We start from the raw sequence: 23,013 nt of genomic DNA on the forward strand, positions 1-23,013 counted from the left end.
TTGCTGTGTGACTTGCAAAAATGCAATTCCATGTGCGTTTGCATTGTGCTTTGTCACCAGGACTGCATCTCGCACCTTTGCACCACCTTCTAGGCACACATGCTCGATGATCTCCCTTAGGTAAATGCCTGGCAGTGGAAATGTACAATTAAAGGATAATTTAAATATTTTAAACTTTCTGAGTTTTAACATTACCAAAATACTCCCAGAAACTTAAGCTTTTCCCTTTATTCTCAACGATGGTGGCTGTGGCACCTTGTTTCAGTTTCCATGTCTTTGATCACTGTGAACACTAAACATCTTTTATAACTTTATGTTTCCATTTTTGTGACTTCATTGGAGTATTGATCTTTTCCATATGGATTGTTTTTGATATACAACATATTAACCCCTCTGTTGTTATGTTGCAGCTTTTTTTAACCTATTTGTCAGCTGTCTTTTGACTTTGTTTATAATAGGGAGTATATGGAAGTTTTAAATGTTTATGTAGTCAAATGTATGTCTTTCATTTTGATGCTTATTTTGAAATCAAGTCCAGGCTTCACCACTGAAGGTGGCACAGATGGGGCAGCTGTGTCCATGAAGTGGGTGTAGTGGCATGGTGGCATATCTGTGCCAAAGGGCTGGACTAAAGTGCTCGTTGGCACCCTGCTTGGTACATGGTCCATGCTTGGTTTAATGCTATTAGTGGTTTCTGCCTTAGCTGTCATGCTCCAGGATTATTTATTAAATATTCACCTGTTCTTATTTCAGTTTAACATTTAGATCAAACCATCTAGAATTATTTTGGCATAAACCATTTGGAGTCTGCTAAAGTCAGAGAGACTCCTTCCTCAAAGCCAGCCCTACTTTTGCTTCTTTGAAGTTAAGCAATGGGGAAGCCGTGTCAGGACACCCAGATGGCAGGCACCGTGAGCTTGCTCCTGCCCTCGCCCGCACGTGCCATTCTGGTAGTGCTCTTGGTCTCTTTTTCAGCCTCTTAGTGTATAGATGACCTGGCGCAGCCTGGCTGCCCAGGTTGAGTTGGCCCAGGGAGGAAAGTAAGCAGGCTAGGGGTCAGAGCTGCCCTGTTTATACTCTTTCTGAGGATAGACGTGATTAGCCATTGGGAGACCGTTATTGCATTGCAGGTTGTTCTAATTCTTTATTAATTACTAACAACATTACACAGCAAATGGTGCCATTTTTTAATAGAGGCTTCTCCAAAATCTTCATCAGCATCATGTGTTCCTTGTATTGTAGTAATGAGCAATGGAGCCTCCTGAGCAAGCTCTGTGACCCCCAGTCACACTAGAGATGCCAGCATTCCTCTCTTTTCTCAGGAAAGAAGGAGAAAACCACTTCTGTGTGTGTCGCTAGAAGGGCCTGGTCTCATGTCTGGATGTCCTGTTGTGCCCCTAGAATGGCTCTTCTAGGACCAGCACCCTCTCCTGGCAGGCAGGCCCTCACAAAATTCTCCATTTAGAGATGGACAAACTCCCTTTTATTGGTCATTTTTTGTTTTTTTCCCCAAATGTCCTCCCTTACAAGCCCCTATTAAGGGTTGATTTTTCAGTAAGTTATAGTGAAGGTACTGCCTACTGTGTGCAAACCCCAGCCTGGTCATAAGTTCCCTGGGAGCCTGCAGGGATGACAGGGATGACGGAACTGAAGGGGGGAGGGCAGTGGGAAACAGCTCAGGCTGCCTGGCCCAGCTGGACTGCTCACGAAGGCCTCCTGGAGCGACGGGCACAGCTGCCTTATAGGTAGGTACCTGTGATTTTTTTATACCTTCAAACGTGCCCTCTTCTCAGTGATTCCAGGTATTTCCAAAAGTAGAAAGTAATCACATTTCCAGTGGATAAAATCTAGTATTTGAAATCAGTAAGGAAGATAGAAAAAAGGCAAAATGAAAATCTCTTTTTCAGAGGTATATGCTAACCCAAAAGATCTTTCATTCTTGTGACCACCAAGCAGCACGGGCTCTAGCAAGGGCAAGAAAGGTGAGTTGTAGAGATGGAAACTTCTGTTCAGCAGGCTCTGTGTTTCCAGTGGGAGCTCTGGAAACAAAGCAGCTCTGGCCAGGACTGATCACCTGATGCCTTGCATACACTGACCACGGGCACCAGCACAGTGGACGCTGGCCCCAGGATCGGTCTACAGTTTGGCTGGAGACTGAATGGTGACTTTTAGGTGGGGAGAACAGGTGGGATCCTGTGAGTTGGCCCACACAAGCACCCCCTCCCCTGCCAGGGCCACCAAGGAGGCTTCTCCAGTTCCAAGCTGCACCCTCGATAGAACGCCCCTCCCCATCCTGTGCTAACATTTGGCAAATAGATGATAACTTGGTCTTATTTTTATTAGCTATCACTACCCAAGCTATGACAGATCCCCACGGGTGCAGAATCAGAATATCCACACTCTCCAGATGCCCTCCCCATTGGGCCCCCTGGTGCCTCTGCACCGTCTTTGCCATGACTCCTGCCTGCGCCAGACCCCGGTGGGCCTTTCAGGCCAGTGCAGGCAGGTCTGTCACACTCTACCACTTAACAGACATAAATGCTGAGGAGACAGGTTAGAGAGGGTAGAAAACGCCTGAGCCGCCTCATTCCTCCTCCAAGGCCCATTTCAGGCACACTTTCCTATATGGTGATTTCTGCCCACAGAATGAGTTGGACCTTAAACAAAATTTTCCCCTCATTGAGTGTTGAATATGACTATTACATCATGCTATCCTGTCCGTTGTGTCTTTTACCTCTGTATTCACAAGAGCAAGTGTAATGCCTGCTATGAAAGAGCTACTCAAAGTTTACTGAATAAAGAGATTTTAAAAATGGTATTTTTGTGGTCATCAATTGAAATCTTTCCTATTTAAGTACTTCACTGTATTGCTTTTCTCTATATATAATCAGTTATTCTAAACACATCACAAGAACCCAAATTCAACAGGTCAAAGGAAAAGGCAAACTTAAGAGCAGAGCATGGCCAACTTGAAGAGAATGTGAGGGTTTCTGTTGAAAGTCAGGCATTATAGGGGTTTCAGGCAATGGTCTATTGATCTGGATGGAAGTTACATGACAATTTATAGTTATTTGTTAATATACAAACGTCCTATTCACTTTCCTGTATACTGGTTATATTTAACAATAAAAGTTACATGTTAAAAACCAACCCATCATTCAATGAACAATCTGAAAAGGAAATTAAGAAAATAAAATACTTAGGAAACCAAGGAGACAAAAGTCTTATATATTGAAAACTATAAAATTTTGCTGGAAAAAAACTAAAGACACCAATAAATGGGAAGACATCCTGTATGCATGGACTGAAAGACCTAATATTAAGATGAGAATACTATCCAAAGTGATCTACAGATTCAGTGTACACACTATCAAAATCCCAGCAGCATGTTTTGCAGAAATAGAAAAATCCACCCTAAAATTCACATGAAATCTCAAGGGATCTCAAATAGCCAGAACAATCTTGAAAATAACAAAGCTGGAAATCTTACACTTCTTGATTTCAAAACTTATTACAGAGCTACAGTAATCAAAACTGTGTCACTGGCATAAATAAGATACAGAGCAACAGGACAAAATATAAAGCCCTGAAATAAACCCTGGTATATGTAGTCAAATGATTTTCTACAAGGGTGCTAAGATCATTCATTGAGGAAAGGACAGTCTTTTCAACAAATGATGTTGGGGAAAAGCAGATATCCTCATGCAAAAGAATAAAGATGGAGGCTTACCTTGCACCATAAACAAAAGTTAAAATGGACCAAAGACATAACCTAAAAGCTAAAACTATATAACTCCTAGAAGAAAACACAGAGGAAAAGCTTCATTGGATTGGGCAGTGATATCTTGGATATGTCACCAAAAGCAAAAATAAACTACATCAAAATTAAAAATTTGTATGCATCAAAGGATATAATCAACAAAATGAAAAGGAAACCTACAGAATGTGAATTTGCAAATCATGTATCTGATAAGGGGTTCATATCTAGAATATATAAGGAACTTCAACAACCTAAGAGCAAACAACCCAACTGAAAAATCAGTCAAAAGACCTGAATAGACATTTCTCCAAAGGAGACACAAATGGCCAACAAGCACATGAAATGATACTCAGCATCACTAATCATTAGGGAAATGCAAATCAAAACCACAATGAGATGCCACCTCATACCCATTAGATGACCAGTAAACAAACAAAAACCCCCAGAAAATACGTGTTGGCAAAGCTGTGGAAAAATTGGAACCCTTGTACACTGTTGATGGGAATGCAAACTAGTGCAGCTGCTGTGGAAAATACTATGGCAGTTCTTCAAAAAATTAAAAATTACCGTATGATCCGGCAATTCCACTTCTGGGTATATACTCCTAAGAATTGAAAGCAGGGTCTCAGAGATATTTTGTACACCCACGACATAGCAGCATTATTCACAGTGGCCCAAAAGTGGAAGCAACCCAAGTGTTCATTGACAGATGAATAGATAAAATGTGGTATATACATACAATGGAATATTATTTGGCCTTAAAAAGGAAGGAAATTTTGATACATACTACAACATGGATGAACCTTGAAGACAACACAGTTTTCTAAAATACATTTTAGAGAGTTTCACTTTTAATAAAAGTTGTAGCACGTAATAAGTATACAACAGTTATTGGAAAAATCCATCATTTTCCCTTTCCTGGTGAATAGTAGTACGCATAACAGACCTCGTGATACTCTGCAACAGTGATCCTTGCTGGTGTGGAATTCTCACAGCCTTTTAGGGTGAACCTTTAAAAATGCAAGTGAGCTATATAATACCTTGATTGCTTTAACTCCAATGAACTGTGAAGTATAAAGAAGCTATGGCTCTTCATTATTCTTCAGTAACAAAAATAAAACTGGAAACTTGGATTCCTGTTTGGCTCTCTACTGTATTAAGTGTCAGAATAAAATTATTGTAATGCTAAGTTTTTTCAACCACTTCATGCTTTTTATTCTTGCTTTCTCTAGTGAACACCTGTTGTTTCAGTTTGCTCCAGATCCCTTTCCTTTTAGCATAAGGGCCCCCACTCATCCAATGTGATTCTGACAGGAGTTATCATTGATAGTGCATCTGACCCAGGCCTGGCCAAGAGCACAGGTCCCCATCTCTTCTCCACAGGGACTGGTCCAGTGTAAGGGCAGATGATCCAGAGGAGATCAGACTCCTTTTGTAGGATTTGATTTGTGGACCCTGGGAAAGGAAGTTCTCTCCTTTTTGGATCACAGATCTTAAGGATGTGGGCCTGCAGCTGGGAGTGGCCCATTATTTAGAGAGAACCAGCCTGCAAATGAAACCAGGAAACAGACAAACAGGAGATGATGATAAGAGACCTCGCAACATTATCTGAGGCTTGGCATCCAGCTATACCAGATGATAATAAACTTTTGAGGCTGTAACTTAAGTGAATCAGTGCAAATGCAGTATTTCTTCTCTAAGGAATCAAACACTATTTTAGAACTAAATAGGACAGATGGAATAAAAGAAAGTTTTATCCTAAACTTTCCCAATAGACATCTTCTGGACAGGCTCCATGTTATAGATTGTGTCAGTGGCCTTCTAGATGTACAAATTGTGTAACTTGATTCAAGAGTCAAGTTTGAAAATAACAGTCTGTCTATTCTTTGTGCTTTAGAACAATTCTCAAAACACATTTATTATATTCCCAGCCCATAACTGTTCAATTAACTTTTCTTCTAAAACTGACTTACATCAAGAGAATCATTTACTTTATACATATTCAAAAACACAACTCATCCATTTTCTCCAGTGTTCCACGGAAGTAGTCCAACCAAACAGATGTAGCAAAAACGATGTTTCCGATTTTGACTTCTCTGTTTTAATGACCAGAGAAAATCCTTTGTTGTTTTCATCGTGGTTTCAATAATGGTATCAATAACCTTTTCTTCCTCTGAATCTTGATCTGGCATCCAACTGAAAATAAATGTACAATTAAATCAAATTTGATACACTTAATTAAACACAACTTTGGTAAGGGATGTCACTACATAAGAGAAGTAAACCAGTTTCCAGCAAAATCAAAAAGGCAATTGTCAGAGATACCACAATCAAACATAATAACAAATAAAGATGGCAATAAAAACAAAAGTTCCACTTAAGGGTGATCACTAAGGATTTTCTTCTCAAGTAGAATCCAAGTTACATTTACTTTTTCTTTGGACTATAGTCAATGCATGTTCTTTTAGAAAACTTTCTAGGTTTAGGTTAATATTCAAATGTATTTGAAATCTTTAAATAAATTGCAACTGAGAGTAGGGGAAGAGCCCTGAAAAATGTTAAAGTAACACAATTATTTTGGGATTAAAAATCCTTCAAGTCAATTACTTCCTCATAGGCTGACAGCATGTTCTTTAACTTAGCCTCACAGTGTAGCTACTTCTTAAGGGTGGGAGGTAGAGTGGAAGGTTCTAAAGTCAGTTTATAAGGCAAAATTGCAGTGCAACCCCTATGGAAAGCAATATGGAGATACCTTAAACAGATTCAAGTAGACCTACCATTTGATCCAGCAATCCCATTATTGGGCATATACCCAGAAGAACAAAAGTCATTCTTTAACAAAGACACCTGTACCCGAATGTTTATAGCAGCACAATTCACAATCGCAAAGATGTGGAAACAACCCAAGTGCCCATCAATCCACGAATGGATTAGTAAACTGTGGTATATGTATACCATGGAGTACTACTCAGCTATAAGAAATAACGATGATACGACATCTCTTTGGTTCTCCTGGAGAGAGCTGGAACCCATTATACTAAGTGAAGTATCCAAAGAATGGAAAAACAAGCATCACATGTACTCACCAGAAAATTGGTTTCCCTGATCATCACCTAAATGCACATCGGGGAAGGATACCAATTGGATATCAGACTGGGATGGGGGGGTGGGGGGAGGGGATGGGTGTATGCCTACATGACGAGTGCGTTGCGCACCCTCTGGGGAATGGTCATGCTTGAAGGTGCAGACCCGGGGAGGGGGGGGGGAGGGGATGGAGGTATGACTGCATGATGAGTGCCAGGAGCACTGTCTGGAGAATGAGAACGGACGCGCTTGGGACTCTGACTCGGGGGGATGGGCAGGACATGGACAATGTATATGACCTGAACTTATGTACCCCCATGATGAGCTGAAATAAAAAAAAATAAAAAAAAAAGGCAAAATTGCATAGTCAATATCACTCCCCAGAAATTCTCTAGGAAGGAATTATTTTGGCGACTAACCCTACCAATGGCTCCAACATAGCCAGTGTGGGACAGCTAGCCATTTATTCATCTGAGCACTAGATGAAGTAGCTAAGAGCCATATTTTCAAAAATAATCTTTAAACGTGAGAATCATAAGCTGATGAGCTTACTCATACTATGTGGGAACAGCTGATTCAAAGTTCCCATTTTATCTTCAGTGGGACTTAAATAGCAAGCAAAATTACTGACATAATTGTTGTTTCTGTTTTTTGTCAAGTATATATGATTGAAGTCATGTTAGTTGTGACATTACTCTGCTCATTCTGGAGGACTAATGGTGAGTCCTGGGGAAAGACTGTAAGAATCCATTAGTCTGCTAGAAAGTTCCCTAGAGTGCTCTTTCTAGTGTCAAAATATAAGTGAAGCTCTGCCTTGTACTTAGAAATGGTCAGAAGCACTTCTTATTTTTTATTCAAGATTGTTAGAAATTTCTGCAGAAGGTAGATAAATTATGAAAATTAAAGAAATAAAAATTCTGACATCTTAATTTCTTTGGAGATCACGGAGCAGGGAATTTCGGGGAGCTGACTAAATTCAGTTATTTGATATGATTACATAGCATATAATTCACTATCTCTACACCAAGTATTCTTCATGACTTCTCTATTACCTAAACATGCTCTAAAATTCTTAACAAATCTAAAGCCTTGTATTTTACTTGGGTAACAACACTATGGGAGGGGAGGCAAGAAAATCCTCCTCTCTTTTTACATAAAATGACAGGAAAAGATGGCAGAGAACTGTGTCACTGAGAAAGGAAACAGCATGGCCAAATTTAATCTAACTGTATACCCTCCCTGCAGCTAGCTAACATGCTCAAGTTATTTATGACTGCTTCTGGGTCATAATAGCTGTACCCTCTGTTTCTTTTGTCAACAAAAAGAAAAGGATTTGCAGTGTAGTTCCTAAACAAACAAAAGCATGCTCAAGCCCAAGTGACTGCTTTCTTTAAAAGAATGCTTGTATTTCTGATTTCATTCTTTCCTTTCTCCAAGAAAAGGCCCTTAGTTTCCATTCCAAAGATCTCTGTAGATCTTTCAAATTAAAGAATGTTAGAGCAGAACCCCAGAGACTTTTATTGCCTTCCCAGGCCCTTTTTCCACAATCTGTCACTCCAAAATTCGAACACAGATACTGACATTTTCTCCTAGTCACATAAGGCAAAAGTGTATACACCTCAGACCTCCACATTATGGATTTGTGGATGATTGCCAAATGACCTGAATTCAGAGTGACCAACATCAACTTTCAACCATTTACACTTGCCAAGACTTCATTCTGGTACTTTCAGAAATTCACGCAGGTCAGCAGCTGTGGTTGGCACAGTGAGAGAATAACAGGATAGTTAGCTCCGGGCTTTCAGGAATGCTACCTAATATTCAGCTTACTAGAGTAAGAAATACTGTCTGTATCTTTTTTCCAAACTATATCACTGCAACTTATTTATAACTATTAAGTCACTCACATATTTAACTTCACATAGCTGATTTTTAGCATAAGCTTTTAAAAATCTTTAACCACTTACCATTGATCTTTTACACTCAAAAAATGAATATTTCAAAGCTTTGCAGTATCCTTCCTTCAAACACTGCCGAGGGGATTTTCCTTCCTGTGACACATAAAACAATATAAACAGCTGGGAAATTTCCTCACAAAGTACAGAATAACTGTCCTTATGAAAATAGTTGTTTTTTAAAAATGTTAGAGGAAAATAGAAAGTTATATAAGAAATCGTTCTCAATTCATTTTGATTTTTGGTACTCACAGAGAAAAGGGGTAGAATAAAAAAATTGTAAAGTAACTTTTGGGCACTTTAAGGACACAATCTTGAGTCCTTGAAAATACTAGTTTCCATGGGATACTTTTCTTTAAAATGTTTATATAAAAATTGATAAATGGATATCTTCGTTTCCTTATGGATGAGAATTGTGAATTAAATGCAGTAAAATCTTTTTAGATTTTTAGTGTTGGTACTAAACACTTCCCATAGATGTTAATGAGGTAGGCCAGAGGACTTAAACTTGGAAAAACATAACCCAGATTTCACCTGCTCTGCATAACCAGGGACTTCCCCTCAATCAGATTTTCACACTCCAACCCCATCACTGCAACCACTCCCCCAACCTTGATTTTGCAAGTGCCAGTCACACTTTGCTAGTTTTTAACTATGAAAAAAGCTACAGGGTACCACATCCATGGTGTTCCTGTTCTCCAAGAATCTTGACCACTTTCTAGTCTGTTGTCTGCCTGGGTCCTACACATCAGTGATTCTCAAAAATGGATCATAATAGCAAGCTACCTTTCACTAGTACATTCCTCCCCAAACTGCAATACTGATGGAGTATGTTGCCCACATGAACAATGTGGAGGCAGACAAAAGACTATCACTATATAAAAGACTATAATTTATTAAGATGATGCCTCTTCAAACTGTATCTAAGATGCTGCCTTTTTCACAAGCTTTCAACCTATATTCCAATTGCCAGGTGGAAAGATCAATCTAGATACACTAAAGCTAAGAAACATTAATTCATCATCCCCTCCCCTGAATGGCAGACTGCTAGTTGTCCCTTAATATCTACTCTTCCTTTTTATCCAGCATATGGCTGGGCTACATTTCCCAGCCACCCTTGCAGCTGGATGTGGTCATGTGACTAAGTTCTAGCCAATACGATGTGTGGGAAGTAGGGTATAAAATTTCTGGGTGGTCCTGAAAGGAAAAAGCCATGTCCCCTTTCCCCATTTTACTCCATAAGGTTACTAGACCTGATGATGGGAAGCAGAGCAATCTTGGACCGTAAGTATGAGAGTAACATGCCATCTCCTACCACAGCACCTAGAGCCACAAGATCAAGTGCCTGGGTTCATGGAAGATTGAGGGAAATGACACAGGCCCTCACTTACAGGCACAAGAGCAAGAGAGAGAATTATCTTGTTTAAGCCAGTTATTCTGGGTCTCTGTAACATGTACTTGAACCTATATCCTAACTAATGCACTCGCAAGTTGTTTTTGCCTCTTGAGGTCAAGACCAATCAGTGCTCCCAAACATGGCTATGCCCAAGCACCAACCCAGGAAACTTTTAACTTATTGGGGGTGGGGTGAGGGCAGCAGTGGAATCTGTATTTTTCAGCTGCTCCTACCTCCAGGTGATTCTAATGAAGAGTCACCAGGTCTAGAAGCTATTAATGAAGACACAAAGGAGATACCCTGTGATGAGTGAGGTTCCTCTGGCATAGTTTCAATGTTTTTGATCTCCTAAGAGTAATTAAATCCTAAGAAGTCTATCCAAGAGATGCCTATTGAATCTGCTTTTTCCTTGCCTCTCCTCTCCATTCCCGCCAGAATTTACATCCTTATTACCATTACCTTGAGTGTCTCTGAGCTTCTCTAGCTCCTTGACTATCTCTCAAGGTACCTAGAACTACATTATTTATGTTGAATTTCTCCCTACATTGAGGTGCCACAGGTTTCAGGTGGCTTCAAGATTGGCAAGAAGAGATGACAGCACCCATCTGGCATGAGATCAGATTAACTACTTTAATCAAGAAGTTAAGGAATCAAACGAGGTGGCCATACAGAAGAGGCACAGACCTCAGCAGAGGTTCCAGACCTTGGTCTTCAGAGTCCCCAGTGGGGAGTGGTGGGTGGTGGATGCCCTTTTAGACTGCAGATGAAGACACCATTCAGGATGAATTTAACACAAACTAAATGAACTTCCATTAAAAGGGCTGTTTATAAACTTCAGGTTCTTCTACTTCAACAAATCCAGTATCAATAAGACCACACACTCTGGGGGGAAAGCAAAGTCTGCAACAGGTGTCCTGGTCATAATCTCTGCCTACAGCTTTCTAGCCTTCCAGAGATCCACTTTCAACACTTGCCCCATTCATCAGTATTTGGTCCCTGAATTAGAGCTTCGCACTCAATAAATGTTTGCTAAATCAACCCCTGCAAAAAACCAACCTGGAATTCTCTAGCCACCAGTATTGTCCTCCACTGCCACAGTTTCTTTCCTCAGTCCTATTCTGTGTACTTTCTTCCTGCTGACGCTCATCTCTGTGGCCTTCCTGATGCTGAATGTCAGGAGAAAATCCAGCCTCCTCACCCTGACACACACGGCCCTTCATATCTGGCTGCAACCTTCCTCCCAAGCCTTCTGTCACACCGCTGGGCACTAGCTCCTCCCGGCCCGCCCACATCTCCCTGCCTCTGCATTTGCTGTTCTTTCACATTTTACCCTAAACAACCATCCCCACTCCTTTACTTGAGAAACTACTACTCAACCTTTAAGATTCAGCTCAAATGTCACCTCTTCTCTGAGACGCTACCCAGAAAGACTAACGCTAAGTCAGGCTATCGACCGCCACCGCTGGCCGACGCGGTTGCAGCCCGGGTCATCGCCACCCGGAGCGCCCGGCCGCGCTACCTGGAGCACACAATCCGACTCCAGCAGACATGCGCCCAGGTCCTCCTTCACGCCCGCGCATGCACCGCCCTCCGGCTTGTCTTCGTAATACCGGGGCATGACGGTGTCTGCACCTGCTGCAGCCCGCCAGCCTCGACCCTACTAGTCTACTACGTTCGCGACCAGGCAGGCAGCGAGCGGAGCCCCCTGCGGCAGACCGGAAGCTGGCCGTAACAACTTCCGGGGGACCTCAGAAACTACGGGAGCCTGAGAGGCTGTGCGGGCGCGGCGGAAGTGGGCGCAGGTGACGCGGCGCGTCCGGAGAGCGGGCTGCGCTGCCGGAAGGGAGGACGGCCTGGCGGGGGTGGGGCCCGGCTGCTGGGCGGAGGTGGTGGGCTGCCGCGGACCCGTGTCAAGGCCGCCGCGGGGCTCCAGGTGAGGCCGCAGGACTGCTCTGCCCGCGCGCGGCCCGGGGTCGCGCTGGGCCGTTTCCTCCGACAGCGCTTGGTGCGGCGTCTCTGCGGCCCGGGAGTGCCGGTCCGGCCCCTCGGCCCGCAGCAGAGTTGCCAGAGAAAACAAGGACGTTACGTTTGAATCTCAGATAAAGGAATAACTTTTAGTGTAAGCATGTGCGAGACACTGCTTGAGACATACTCATACCAAAAAATTATTCGTTCGTTGTTTGAAAGTCGAATGTAACTGGGCGTTCTGTGTTTTTAGTTGCTAAATCTGGCAGCCGCACCTGCGGCCCGGGGCGGGGGGTGGGCAGCGAGAGCCGGCCCGGCGCTTGTCCCGGAGGCCTGCGAAGTGGAGTCGGGGACTGGGCGGCCGGGCGGTGACCTGCGCTCACTGCGCTTCCGACTGGTTGGACTGGACTACCGCTGTCGTTGCTCCTGCTGAGAGTAAAACACTCGGGATTGGAGTGCTTTGTCTTTTCATCCCATTCTGCTGACGGGGAGCTTGCTGGCCATCAGCGGAGGGAAGGGAAACAGAAGCACAGGGAGGCGAAGTCTGGGGAGGGCGTGGCCCCTGGCTAAGTGTCGTGGGGTGGTTCAGACGGTGGTTGTTCAGAAAGGCGAGGTGTCACCCTTGCGTGCGGTGCAGTCTGCAGTTCTCCAGCCTCAAGATGAGCCTCAGAACCAGCTGCATTTGCTTTTGACTCCTGACGCTTCTCTAGAGTTGTGGAGAACATGCAATGTGATCTTGCTAAATAACTCAGAAGAGGGGTGCTGGTAGCCGAAAGTTTCTTCAGATTATGTGTAAAAGAATTTTTTTTTTCTTCGTCTAGGAAGATGTTACCAAGTACTTCAGTGAATTCCTCTATGCAGGGGAACGGAGTCTTGAATTCCAGGGATGCAGCGAGACACACAGCTGGAGCAAAACGCTACAAATACCTGAGAAGGCTTTTTCGTTTCCGGCAGATGGACTTTGAGTTTGCGGCTTGGCAGATGCTCTACCTGTTTACTTCCCCACAGAGAGTTTATAGAAACTTTCATTACCGAAAGCAGACAAAGGACCAGTGGGCCAGAGATGACCCTGCTTTCTTGGTCCTATTAAGTATCTGGCTCTGTGGTAAGTGTCAGTTTACCTGCAATAGACTTTAAGAACACATTGAACTGTTGTCTTTGGAGGATCTTTTGTTATAAATGTGTAGTAGGTCAGAATCTGGGGATGTTTGAAGCTATTTCTTCCTTTTTTTATAAAGCTTCAAAAATCTCACAGGAAAAAAAAGGTTGTACTCTTCCTGGTTCTACCAGTCCCAAGCAGATGCCAGAGTAAACTTTTACCTCAGGAGTTTGAAAAGCAGGGAACAATATTCACTCCGTGTCTTTTAACTACTATGAATTGGTACCCAAATGCCAACTTACTATGAAAAGGAATGTGGAGATTGGAAATTGCATTTCACAATCAGGCAATCCAGAGCGAGAGTTCTGAAAGTACTGATGTGAACTTGAGAAACTACTTTTAAGTTCTCCAGTGCTGTAATGCAAGGGTTCTGATCACCTTTAGGGTGTTGAAGTTTGTGAGATACTGAAATCTGTAGGATGTTGTGCACCTTTAAATTTAACTGGACTAAAAATTTGTGAGTGCCTTCTCTGTACTGGTGCTGTTCTAAATGCTGGGGCTACTGTGGTGAACTAGGCTGGCAAGGGCCCTCCTCAGTCAACTTAAACTATCTCAGTGGCAACGCTGTGTTCCCAGGTGGTATAAATAGCTACATCAGTTACAAATCACACACCTGGGACTCTTCATCCCAGCCTCCTCTTTTGTAAAATGGAGTTAATTGCCTATGTTGTCAGGCTTTTGAGGAGGACTGTGGTGTGAAAATTATCTGGCTGGCACATAGTTAAGTGTTCAACATGTGGTAGCTATTAATATTTTAAACAAAACTCTGATACTGTAACTTCTGATGATACCAGTCTTTTACAGGCATGCCTCAGAGATATCATAGGTTCTGTTCCAGCCCACTGCAGTAAAGCAAATATGAAAGTGAAGCAAGTCACACAAATTTGTTTCCCAGTGCCTATTGAAGTTATATGCACATTATACTGTAGTCTATTAAGTGTGCAATAACATTATGTCATGGGAGTTTTGGTGCCATGTCTGTCTCCCCCACTAGACTATGAGCATTTAGAGGACAGGGATTGTGTTCTATATCCCCAGAACCTAGGAAAGTGCCTCAGTGAATCTTGTGAATCTTTCTTTCAGTGTCCACTATAGGATTTGGCTTTGTGCTGGACATGGGATTTTTTGAGACAATAAAGCTCCTCCTTTGGGTTGTATTCATAGATTGTGTAGGTGTTGGTCTTCTGATATCAACTTTAATGTGGTAAGTACCATACCTTTGGTTTTTCAGATGCTGCTGTAGAGTATCCATTTGTTTGCTTCAGAGCTACAATAGCTGATGGAAATTGAAACCAAGATAGATTATCTGAAACGGTCAATTTTGACTGCCAAGATTATTATAACTTGCTCTCCTGTATTGGTACAAAAAGTAAGCAATGGTGTATATTGTCAAAGTGCACCAAATAATTGAAATAATGATTGTCATGCTAACAAAATCCCTGATTTTGCAAAAATATAATATTATGCATTTAGCCAAGTCTGCTTAAGTTGTCTGGATGATGGCATGGTTTTCTGCATTTGTCAGTAAGGACCACTTCTAGATGTTTAAATGTTCCATAGTGCTTAGATTCATTTAGATCTAGGGGGCTATTTTATGCAGTCTTACTTTGAATCTTTGACATTTGAAGTATACTTGAAACAGAAGGATTTTTTTTTAATTTCAGCTTATTATGGGGGTACAAAAGTTTAGGTTATGTATATTGCCCACGCCTTCCCCCATCCCCCTGAGTCAGAGCTTCAAGTGTGTCCATTCCCCAGACAGTGTGCATTGCACTCATTATGTATGTATATACCCATCCCCTCCCCTGCCACCTGCCTGACACCCAATGAATGTTATTCCTATATGTGCACTTAGGTGGTGATCAGGGAAACCAGTTTGCTGGTGAGTACATGTGGTGCTTATTTTTCCATTCTTGGGATACTTCACTTAGTAGAATGGGTTCCAGCTCTTTCCAAGGGAACATAAGAGATTCTATATCACTGTTATTTCTTACAGCTGAGTAATACTCCATGGTATACGTATACCACATTTTACTAATCCACTCATGTATTAATGGGCATTTGGGTTGTTTCCACATCTTTGCGATTGTGAATTGTGCTGCTATAAACATTCCGGTGCAGATGTCTTTTTTATAGAATGTCTTTTGTTCTTTTGGGTAGATGCCTAATAATGGGATTGCTGGATCAAATGGTAGGTCTACTTGTATCTGTTTAAGGTATCTCCATATTGCTTTCCGCAGGGGTTGCACTAGTTTGCAGTCCCACCAGCAGTGTATGAGTGTTCCTGTCTCTCCGCATCCACACCAACATTTGTTGTTATGGGACTTTTTGATAAAGGCCATTCTCCCTGGAGTTAAGTGATATCTCATTGTAGTTTTGATTTGCATTTCCCTGATGATTAGAGATGTTGAGCATTTTTTCATATGTTTGTTGGCCATTCTTCTATCTTCTTTTGAAAAATTTCTATTCATGTCATTTGCCCACTTTTTGATAGGGTTGTTTGATTTTTTTCTTGCTGATTTTCCTGAGTTCTAAATAGATTCTAGTTATCAGTCCTTTATCAGATGTGTAGCATGCGAAAATTTTTTCCCATTCTGTAGGTTGTCTGCTCTCGTGACTGTTTCTTTGGCTGTGCAGAAGCTTTTTAATTTAATCAGGTCCCATTTATTTATTTTTGTTGTTGTAGTGATTGCCTTAGGGGTCTTTTTCATAAATTCTTTGCCTAGGCCAATGTCTATAAGAGTCTTTCCCACATTTTCTTCTAGAATTCTAATAGTTTCACTCCTAAGGTTTAAATCTGTTATCCACCGTGATTTGATTTTTTGTGAGAGGTGAAAGGTGTGGGTCCTGTTTCAGTCTTCTACATGTGGCTATCCAGTTTTCCCAGCACCATTTATTGAATAAGGATTCTTTTCCCCAGAGTATGTTTTTGTCTGCTTTGTCAAAGATTAGATGGCTATATGAGGATGGTTTTATATCTGGATTTTCTGTTCTGTTCCACTCATCTGTGTCCCTGCACTTGTGCCAATACCATGCAGTTTTAATAACCACAGCCTTGTAGTATAGTTTGAAGTCTGGTAAATTAATACCTCCCATTTTGTTCTTACTGCCTAAAATTGCTTATGCTAAACAGGGTCTTCTCTGGTTCCATACAAAGCGTAAAATTATTTTTTCTCTATCTGTGAAAAATGATGTTGGTAATTTAATAGGGATTGCATTGAATCTGTAGATCACTTTGGGTAGTATAGACTTTTTAACAATGTTGATTCAAAGAAGGATTTTTTTTAAAAACTTCTGGTGCCTTCCTGCTGAGAGAAAACACACAGACACACACACACACACACACACACACACACACACACACACACACACAGAGCTTTTATTGAAAGCGTTCTTGGTCTTACTTCATTTGTATTGATTTGACAACAGCAGTGTACTGAGCATAAACCTAGTGTTTGGTTTTTCAGTTGTCTCACAGATGAAGTGCTCCTGTGTGGTTGGCATGCTGGATGAAGGGCAGCGAATGTGGCCAGTGATCTCAGTAGGAGGCCAGTGGTTGAGTAGGGGTGGTGGTCATTGTGTATTAGAGAAAACACTGTGGAACATTTTAATCACAGGGAAACTTGGGTTCAAATGCCAGCTTGGTCTTTTGTATAACTCTTGGTCCCAGTCTCCTCTTTTGTAAAAATGGAGTTAATTGCCTATTTTGTCAGGTTTTTGAGGAAGATTGTGGTGTGAAAATTACCTGGCTGGCACACAGTTAAGTGTTCAACATGTGGTAGTTTTGATTAATATTTTAAACAAAACTCTGATACCAACTGATGATACCAGTCTTTTACAGGTGTACCTCAGAGATAGCAAGGTTCTATTCCAGCCCACTGCAATAAAGCAAATATCAAAATGAAGCGAGTCACACAAATTTGTTTCCCAGTGCATATTGAAGTTATGTGCACGTTACACTGTAGTCTATTAAATGTGCCATACGATTACATCTAAAAATATGCATACTTTAATTTAAAAATACTTTATTGCTAAAAAATGCTGACACAGACACATGCTGTTGAACAAAATGGCGCCAATGATTTGCTTGACACAGGTTTGCCACAAACCTTCAATTTGTAAAAAATGCAATATCTGCAAAGCACAGTAAAGCAAAGCTCGATAAAATGAGATATGCACATCTTTTCCTTTGTAACTTCTGACTAGTATGGAACAGGTTTTATATGCACTAGTCAGTAAATGCTGTGCACCACTAATCTAAAATTCTAAATCTGGCCTAAAATTAACACTGCTAACTAACGTGAGTCATGTATTCCTTATCAACCAATCAATGAAAAACACATGGTATATGAAAAAATTCAAAGAATAAGATTTTTAAGGGAATAATTTGGTTTGTAGCAAGCATTCTACCATGAATGTATTGATTCTGGAGGGCCACAGAAACCAGGTCAATCTGGTGTTTCACACCTTTTGTATGAGTGTATCATTGTTTGAGTTAAATAGCAAAGGACTCCGCGTATTTTTGAGAACCTATGTTGTGTTGTGAAATGTGTGAGAAACTAGAAATAGAAATGATTACATGCACTTGTGATCATCTCAGAGGTGCCACAGGAACTAACGTAAGGAGATGTTTTGGGGAGATGTGAATTGCAAGTGCAAAGGCATAGAAGTATGGGACACCGTGCTAGGTGTGGGAGCACAGGGTGATGCTGAATGCCTAGGGAGAAGATATGACTACAGAAATTGGCCTCAGTGCAATTCAGGGGAAAAATCGGACTTAATCTCATAGGCTGTGTCTGTAGGTTGGGAGTGGAAGAGAGGTGGGGAGCTTGGAGACCTTGAAGTAGGGGAATCATCAGATTCATACCTTACGAGAAATCTTTTCTGTGACATTGGAGGAGTTGGAGAAGTGGGCAAGCTTGGATACAATTGCAAGGGTCTGCCTAAGAGTAGAGGATGCCCAGAGTAGCATGGTGATAACAGGGATAGAGAGAAGAGATGGATTCGAGAGCTTCCTGTGACAACAGGATATGAGGAGGAGGAGAGAGAGGCTGAGGCCTCCTTGGGGATGGCGTGCAAGCTTTGGGCTTAGGTGACTAAGTAAGTGGCAGGTGTAGATGAGGCATTCCATGTGGGCTGTGTTGGGAATTTAGTGGAAATATGAAGGTCAGTAGACACTGAGGTCGCTGATGCTAGACCTAGAGATAACAGCCTGGGCCATGACATGGGCATGACTGGCTTATTAACATGGAGGTAGAGGTGAGAACCACAGTGCCTTTGAGTGCTCTCAGGAGGTGTATCTGTGTTCTAGAGTGAAGACTCAGAGTAGGGGAGGAAAGAAACTTGGAAACCACGCATTTAAGGGATAAACAGGGACCAGGAGGAGCAGGGGATGACTGTAGAAAGGGAGCCATTGGAGAGTGAGCTACATGTTAATTCCATAAAATTTTAATAGCACATGTTCTTGGCTAAAACAAAATGTCTTGATAAGCTCCAATTTGCTCAAGTGAAATAGTGGTATTTTGACATTTTCAGATAACTAAGTGTGGGATTATTAGTACTATGCTATGTTTATCTTCTTTCTTTTCTGTTTTCATTTCCACTGTAGGAATAGCATTTTCTTAATTATATCCTTGAATTGAAATGACATAAAAAAGTACATTGACTTTCTAAGACGTTTATAATACAAATTGTGTTCTTTTAAGATCTACTTTTCTATTACCTGGATATTTTACTTTTTGTTCATTCAAAGTTTAACTGAACAACTAGTAGGCTGTGTTGTGAACAATGACATAAGCTTGAATAACAGTGCCCATGGCTAGGTGTGTCACTGGTCACTCTTTCCCTTACTGGTTCCTCCTGTTTCCCTCACCTTTTTATAGGAGGTTGACCCCGGTCTTAGACCTTGGACCTACTTGCTGTCCACATTCATTTTTAATTTTTGGTGATATCATTTGGGCCCATGGCTTTAAGTATCATCTACACTATGATGAGTTTATATCTATAGTTTGGACCTCTCCTCTGAACTCAAGACTTCATGTACAACTTCTTACTCCATACTAATAGGCATCTTCAACATAATAGGTCCGAATCCAAACTCCTGCGCTGTCCTACTGCCTTAAAGCCACTCCTGCAGCCAGCCCCTTGCAGTTAATGGCAGCTCCATCTCCATTTGTTCACAGCAAAAATCTCTGTCACCCTTGACTGTTCTTTCTCATACCTCACGCCCAGTACTTAACCCCATCGGCTCTACCTTCCCCCTCTAGTGTGTCCCACATCTCCTCATCCCCCTGTCACCAGCCACACTGTTCATCTCTTCCTGGCCATAGCCTTCTAACTCCAGTGCCTGACCTGTTAGGGACCGGGCCACAGAGCTCCATGGCCTCCCCGCTCCCTTCCCATGGAGAAATTATCTGTCATGAAACTTAGGAATGGGGTGGGGGGCACACAGCAGGAGGTGAGCAGCGGCAGGTGCGTCCATGAAACTGGTCCCTGGTGCCAAAAAGGTTGGGGACCGCTGTACTGGTCTCTGCTTCCACTCTTGTCCGTAGAGTCTGTTCTTTGGCCACCAGGAGACCCTGTCAAAACATTAAAGTCAGGCACTCTTCTCACAATTCCCTGATGGTTTCTCAATTCACCAAGAGTAAAAGCCGAAGATTTTAAAACGGCTACAGGCTCCTTAAGACCTGGCTCCCCATTTCTTTTCTGCCTTCATTTCCTGGTCCTTTTCTTCTTTCCTCTTACAGGCACACTGGTCTCCTTGCCCGTTCCTCACACGTGCCAGGCATCATCACTGCCCTTAGGTCTTTACCCAAATGAGTGTTATATTTAAAATTGCACCTCAAGTTTATATTCTCACTCCTTTACTGCCTTTTCTGTACTACCATCTGACATATTTATGTCATTGTCAGTCTTCCCCACTAGATTAAAGGCAAGGATTTTTTTGTCTGTTCTGTTTACTGCTGGATCTCCAGAATTCAGAATGTCTGACACACAGAAGGTAGTCATTAAATATTTATAGAAGTAATTTTATACAATTATGAAAAAATTTAATTTTGCATTTCAGGTTCATCTCTAACAAGTACTTAGTGAAACGACAGAGCAGAGACTATGATGTGGAGTGGGGCTACGCCTTTGATGTGCATCTGAATGCTTTTTATCCACTCCTAGTCATTTTGCATTTTATTCAGCTTTTCTTCATTAACCGTAAGTAGTAACGTCTCAGAATATTATCAAGGTCTTCGTTGTATGCTTTGATAAAGAGACTCATTGTGTGTATCTCTTCTGGCAGATGTTATCCTAACAGATACATTTATTGGATATTTAGTTGGAAATACCTTATGGCTGATTGCTGTTGGCTATTATATCTATGTAACCTTCCTAGGATACAGTGGTAAGTAATTACAAAAATTTTTTTTGGTTGCTTCAGAACGTAACAAGAGGGGAAAAGTTGTAATACTAATAGTCTGCCTTTATGGAGCACTTACAGTCACTGTCCCAAGTATTTTATATGAATTATCTCATTTAATTCATAACAATTCTATAGGTTTACTTATCCCTATTTTTCAAATGAGGAAACGAAGGCACAGAGAGACTAAGTAACTTGTCCCTGGTTGTGCAGCTGGAAAGCAACATTATCCTTTATATAACGGATTTTATAATTTCCAGGAACCGTGTTAAACCACACTGTTATCTCCAAGTTGCTGGCAGGAAGGCAGCACCATTTTTCTCTTTTCTCCTGTGCTTTCAGGTTCTGGGTTAGCACAGTAAAGGTAGAGAGTGAGGAAAGGGTTGGGCCCCAACCTCTGGTCACATAGGTTTATCAACTGAATTTGTTCAAAAGCTTTTTGAATCATACTTTTGCCTCATTTTTAGTATTTATGCTCACTGTATGGTTCTGTAGATGAACACACAAGATCACAACAGGATTTAAGAATAAATTTATAAATATGTCCTGGGGACAGTAAATCCTGGGCTTGAATTCATTTATGCATTTTTCTTCATTTACATTAAATAATGACCACCATTAAAGCTAAATAAAATCTAGAAACTTTGTTAGCATTATATATACAGACTTTTTTTTTTAGCCTTTCCTTGTTCTCTGGATGGTTAGGACCTAACTGTGGACACAAGGAGCTCTTACAGGATTGGCTCCTCTAGTCCGGGTTGTTCCACTTAACCCCCCTCAGTGTAAGGCCTTGATTTGGGCATTGGGAGTCCAGGGGAGATGTTTAGAAACCTGAAGAGAAACGTTATAAAGAATTTTCAAATATTTTGAGAAAGTGTTTTGTGATTAGGACACTCCAACACTGTGGTTCTCTGAGTGGATGTTCAAACACTCTCCTGGTAACTCCCTCCCGTGTGGGACATTTTGAGTACAGCTCAGTTTCTGCTTAACAACTGTATGAGAAATATTTTGGTCAGAATGCATGGGGGTAGGGTGCCACTAACTAAGCAATGAGCAAGAAACGTGGATAACGGGACAGATTTAAGAGTTTTAGTTCTTTCCTAAAGCTTGCGATATTAGTTGAGCTCACACCATCTCAAAGTGGGGGTGTGATGCTTTGTACACTGGAAAATCTCTAATAGTTAAAAGCTGGGTTTTTTTTTTTCTTACATCATCTGTGTACTGTAAGATGGACTCGTAGAGCCTTCTGAGGTAGTTCACAAGTTTCAGTTCACCAGTTTTCATGAACATTTGTGAGGTTTGTCTTTTACTCTTAACCTCTCAGTCCCAGTGTGTTTCCCACTCAGCCACTGTGCTGGAATAATCCCACGCCTCAGTTTGGTCACAGCCTGAAACAAGGGAGGCAACACAGAAGAGTGGGAAAAGTAGTATCGTTCTGGCTATAAATAGCAAAATCTTAGCGACTCAAAGTATGCATTCTTTTTTGGCCACCCCATGCTGAAGAGCTGTCTTTCAAAATGTTATTAGTTGTATTTGCTTTTTTAAAAAAATCAATATGTATTTGTTTCTTTTCCAGCACTGCCATTTTTGAAAAATACAGTAATTCTTCTCTATCCATTCGCACCTCTCATCCTACTCTACGGGCTGTCACTAGCACTGGGATGGAACTTTACCCATGCTCTGTGTTCTTTCTACAAGTACAGGGTGAAGTGAAAAAGAATATCCAATCTTAACTGTGTCAACAGTATTGATGAAGTGATTTCTTGTAAAACTTGTAAATAAATTCTTTGTAGATAAAGGTGTAAAGTTTGCAAATTTGAATATACATGTTAACACTTGTCAGGTACATTCCTTGAAACTAATTAAATGTACATTTCTATAATAAATATTTTTTAAGCTAAAACATGCATTTTATTCATTGTATTTGTACACATAAGAGCTATATATTAAATACTAAGGGCATGGGAAAAACAGAAATGTAAACTAACATGAATTAAGTATTTCTGAGAGAATATTAATATTTAGAGAATGAGGTAATAAGCATACACTCACCTTTCTCCTGATGATAGTTCCTGGCCAGGTACATAGTCTACCTCATTTCTAACGAGCTGTATTTTAAACATGTATATAGGCCACCAGATCCCAGCCTAACCTTCAAAAGCCTCTTCAACCTGTAATGTCACTCAAACAAGAGCCACTGTACTACAGGCCCTAAACATCACAAACATTTTTTCTGTAAAAAAAAAAAAAAAAAATTTTTTAAAGCAAACACCCCAAAAAGATTAA

The 23,013-nt window shown here is 41.3% G+C and overlaps 2 protein-coding genes across 3 annotated transcripts; one reads left to right on the forward strand and one right to left on the reverse strand.

The window, feature by feature from the left end:
* Positions 1-5,652: 5,652 nt before the first annotated feature.
* LOC123637229 (cytochrome c oxidase assembly factor 5) lies at positions 5,653-11,930 on the reverse strand. Its single transcript, XM_045550189.1, has 3 exons — positions 11,715-11,930; positions 8,812-8,895; positions 5,653-5,956 (listed from the first exon to the last, which is right to left on the reverse strand). The coding sequence occupies exons 1-3, from the start codon at positions 11,811-11,813 to the stop codon at positions 5,915-5,917; spliced, it is 225 nt and encodes a 74-aa protein (XP_045406145.1). The 5' UTR covers positions 11,814-11,930; the 3' UTR covers positions 5,653-5,914.
* A 67-nt stretch (positions 11,931-11,997) lies between these two features.
* On the forward strand, positions 11,998-22,630 carry UNC50 (unc-50 inner nuclear membrane RNA binding protein). Of its 2 annotated transcripts, none has more exons than XM_045550194.1 (6): positions 11,998-12,128; positions 12,982-13,265; positions 14,403-14,523; positions 20,386-20,525; positions 20,611-20,712; positions 22,304-22,630. In XM_045550194.1, exons 2-6 carry the CDS (start codon positions 12,986-12,988, stop codon positions 22,438-22,440), a joined length of 780 nt encoding a protein of 259 aa, XP_045406150.1. In that variant the 5' UTR covers positions 11,998-12,128; positions 12,982-12,985; the 3' UTR covers positions 22,441-22,630. The 2 variants fall into 2 exon arrangements, with proteins under 2 accessions (XP_045406150.1, XP_045406151.1); XM_045550195.1 differs by lacking the exon at positions 11,998-12,128 and adding an exon at positions 12,145-12,314.
* The last annotated feature ends 383 nt before the right edge of the window (positions 22,631-23,013 follow it).

The sequence above is a fragment of the Lemur catta genome, chromosome 4 (genome assembly GCF_020740605.2).
Source record: "Lemur catta isolate mLemCat1 chromosome 4, mLemCat1.pri, whole genome shotgun sequence".
Lineage (NCBI taxonomy): Eukaryota > Metazoa > Chordata > Mammalia > Primates > Lemuridae > Lemur > Lemur catta.

Coding starts and splice junctions, on each gene's coding strand:
- UNC50 (XM_045550194.1), top strand. CDS start 12,986: ATGTTACCAAGTACTTCAGTGAATTCCTCTATGCAGGGGAACGGAGTC. Junction 14,524..20,385: donor CTGATATCAACTTTAATGTG/GTAAGTACCATA, acceptor TTTGCATTTCAG/GTTCATCTCTAACAAGTACT. Junction 20,526..20,610: donor TCAGCTTTTCTTCATTAACC/GTAAGTAGTAAC, acceptor CTCTTCTGGCAG/ATGTTATCCTAACAGATACA.
- LOC123637229 (XM_045550189.1), bottom strand. CDS start 11,813: ATGCCCCGGTATTACGAAGACAAGCCGGAGGGCGGTGCATGCGCGGGC. Junction 8,896..11,714: donor AGTCGGATTGTGTGCTCCAG/GTAGCGCGGCCG, acceptor TATGTGTCACAG/GAAGGAAAATCCCCTCGGCA. Junction 5,957..8,811: donor TTGAGTGTAAAAGATCAATG/GTAAGTGGTTAA, acceptor ATTTATTTTCAG/TTGGATGCCAGATCAAGATT.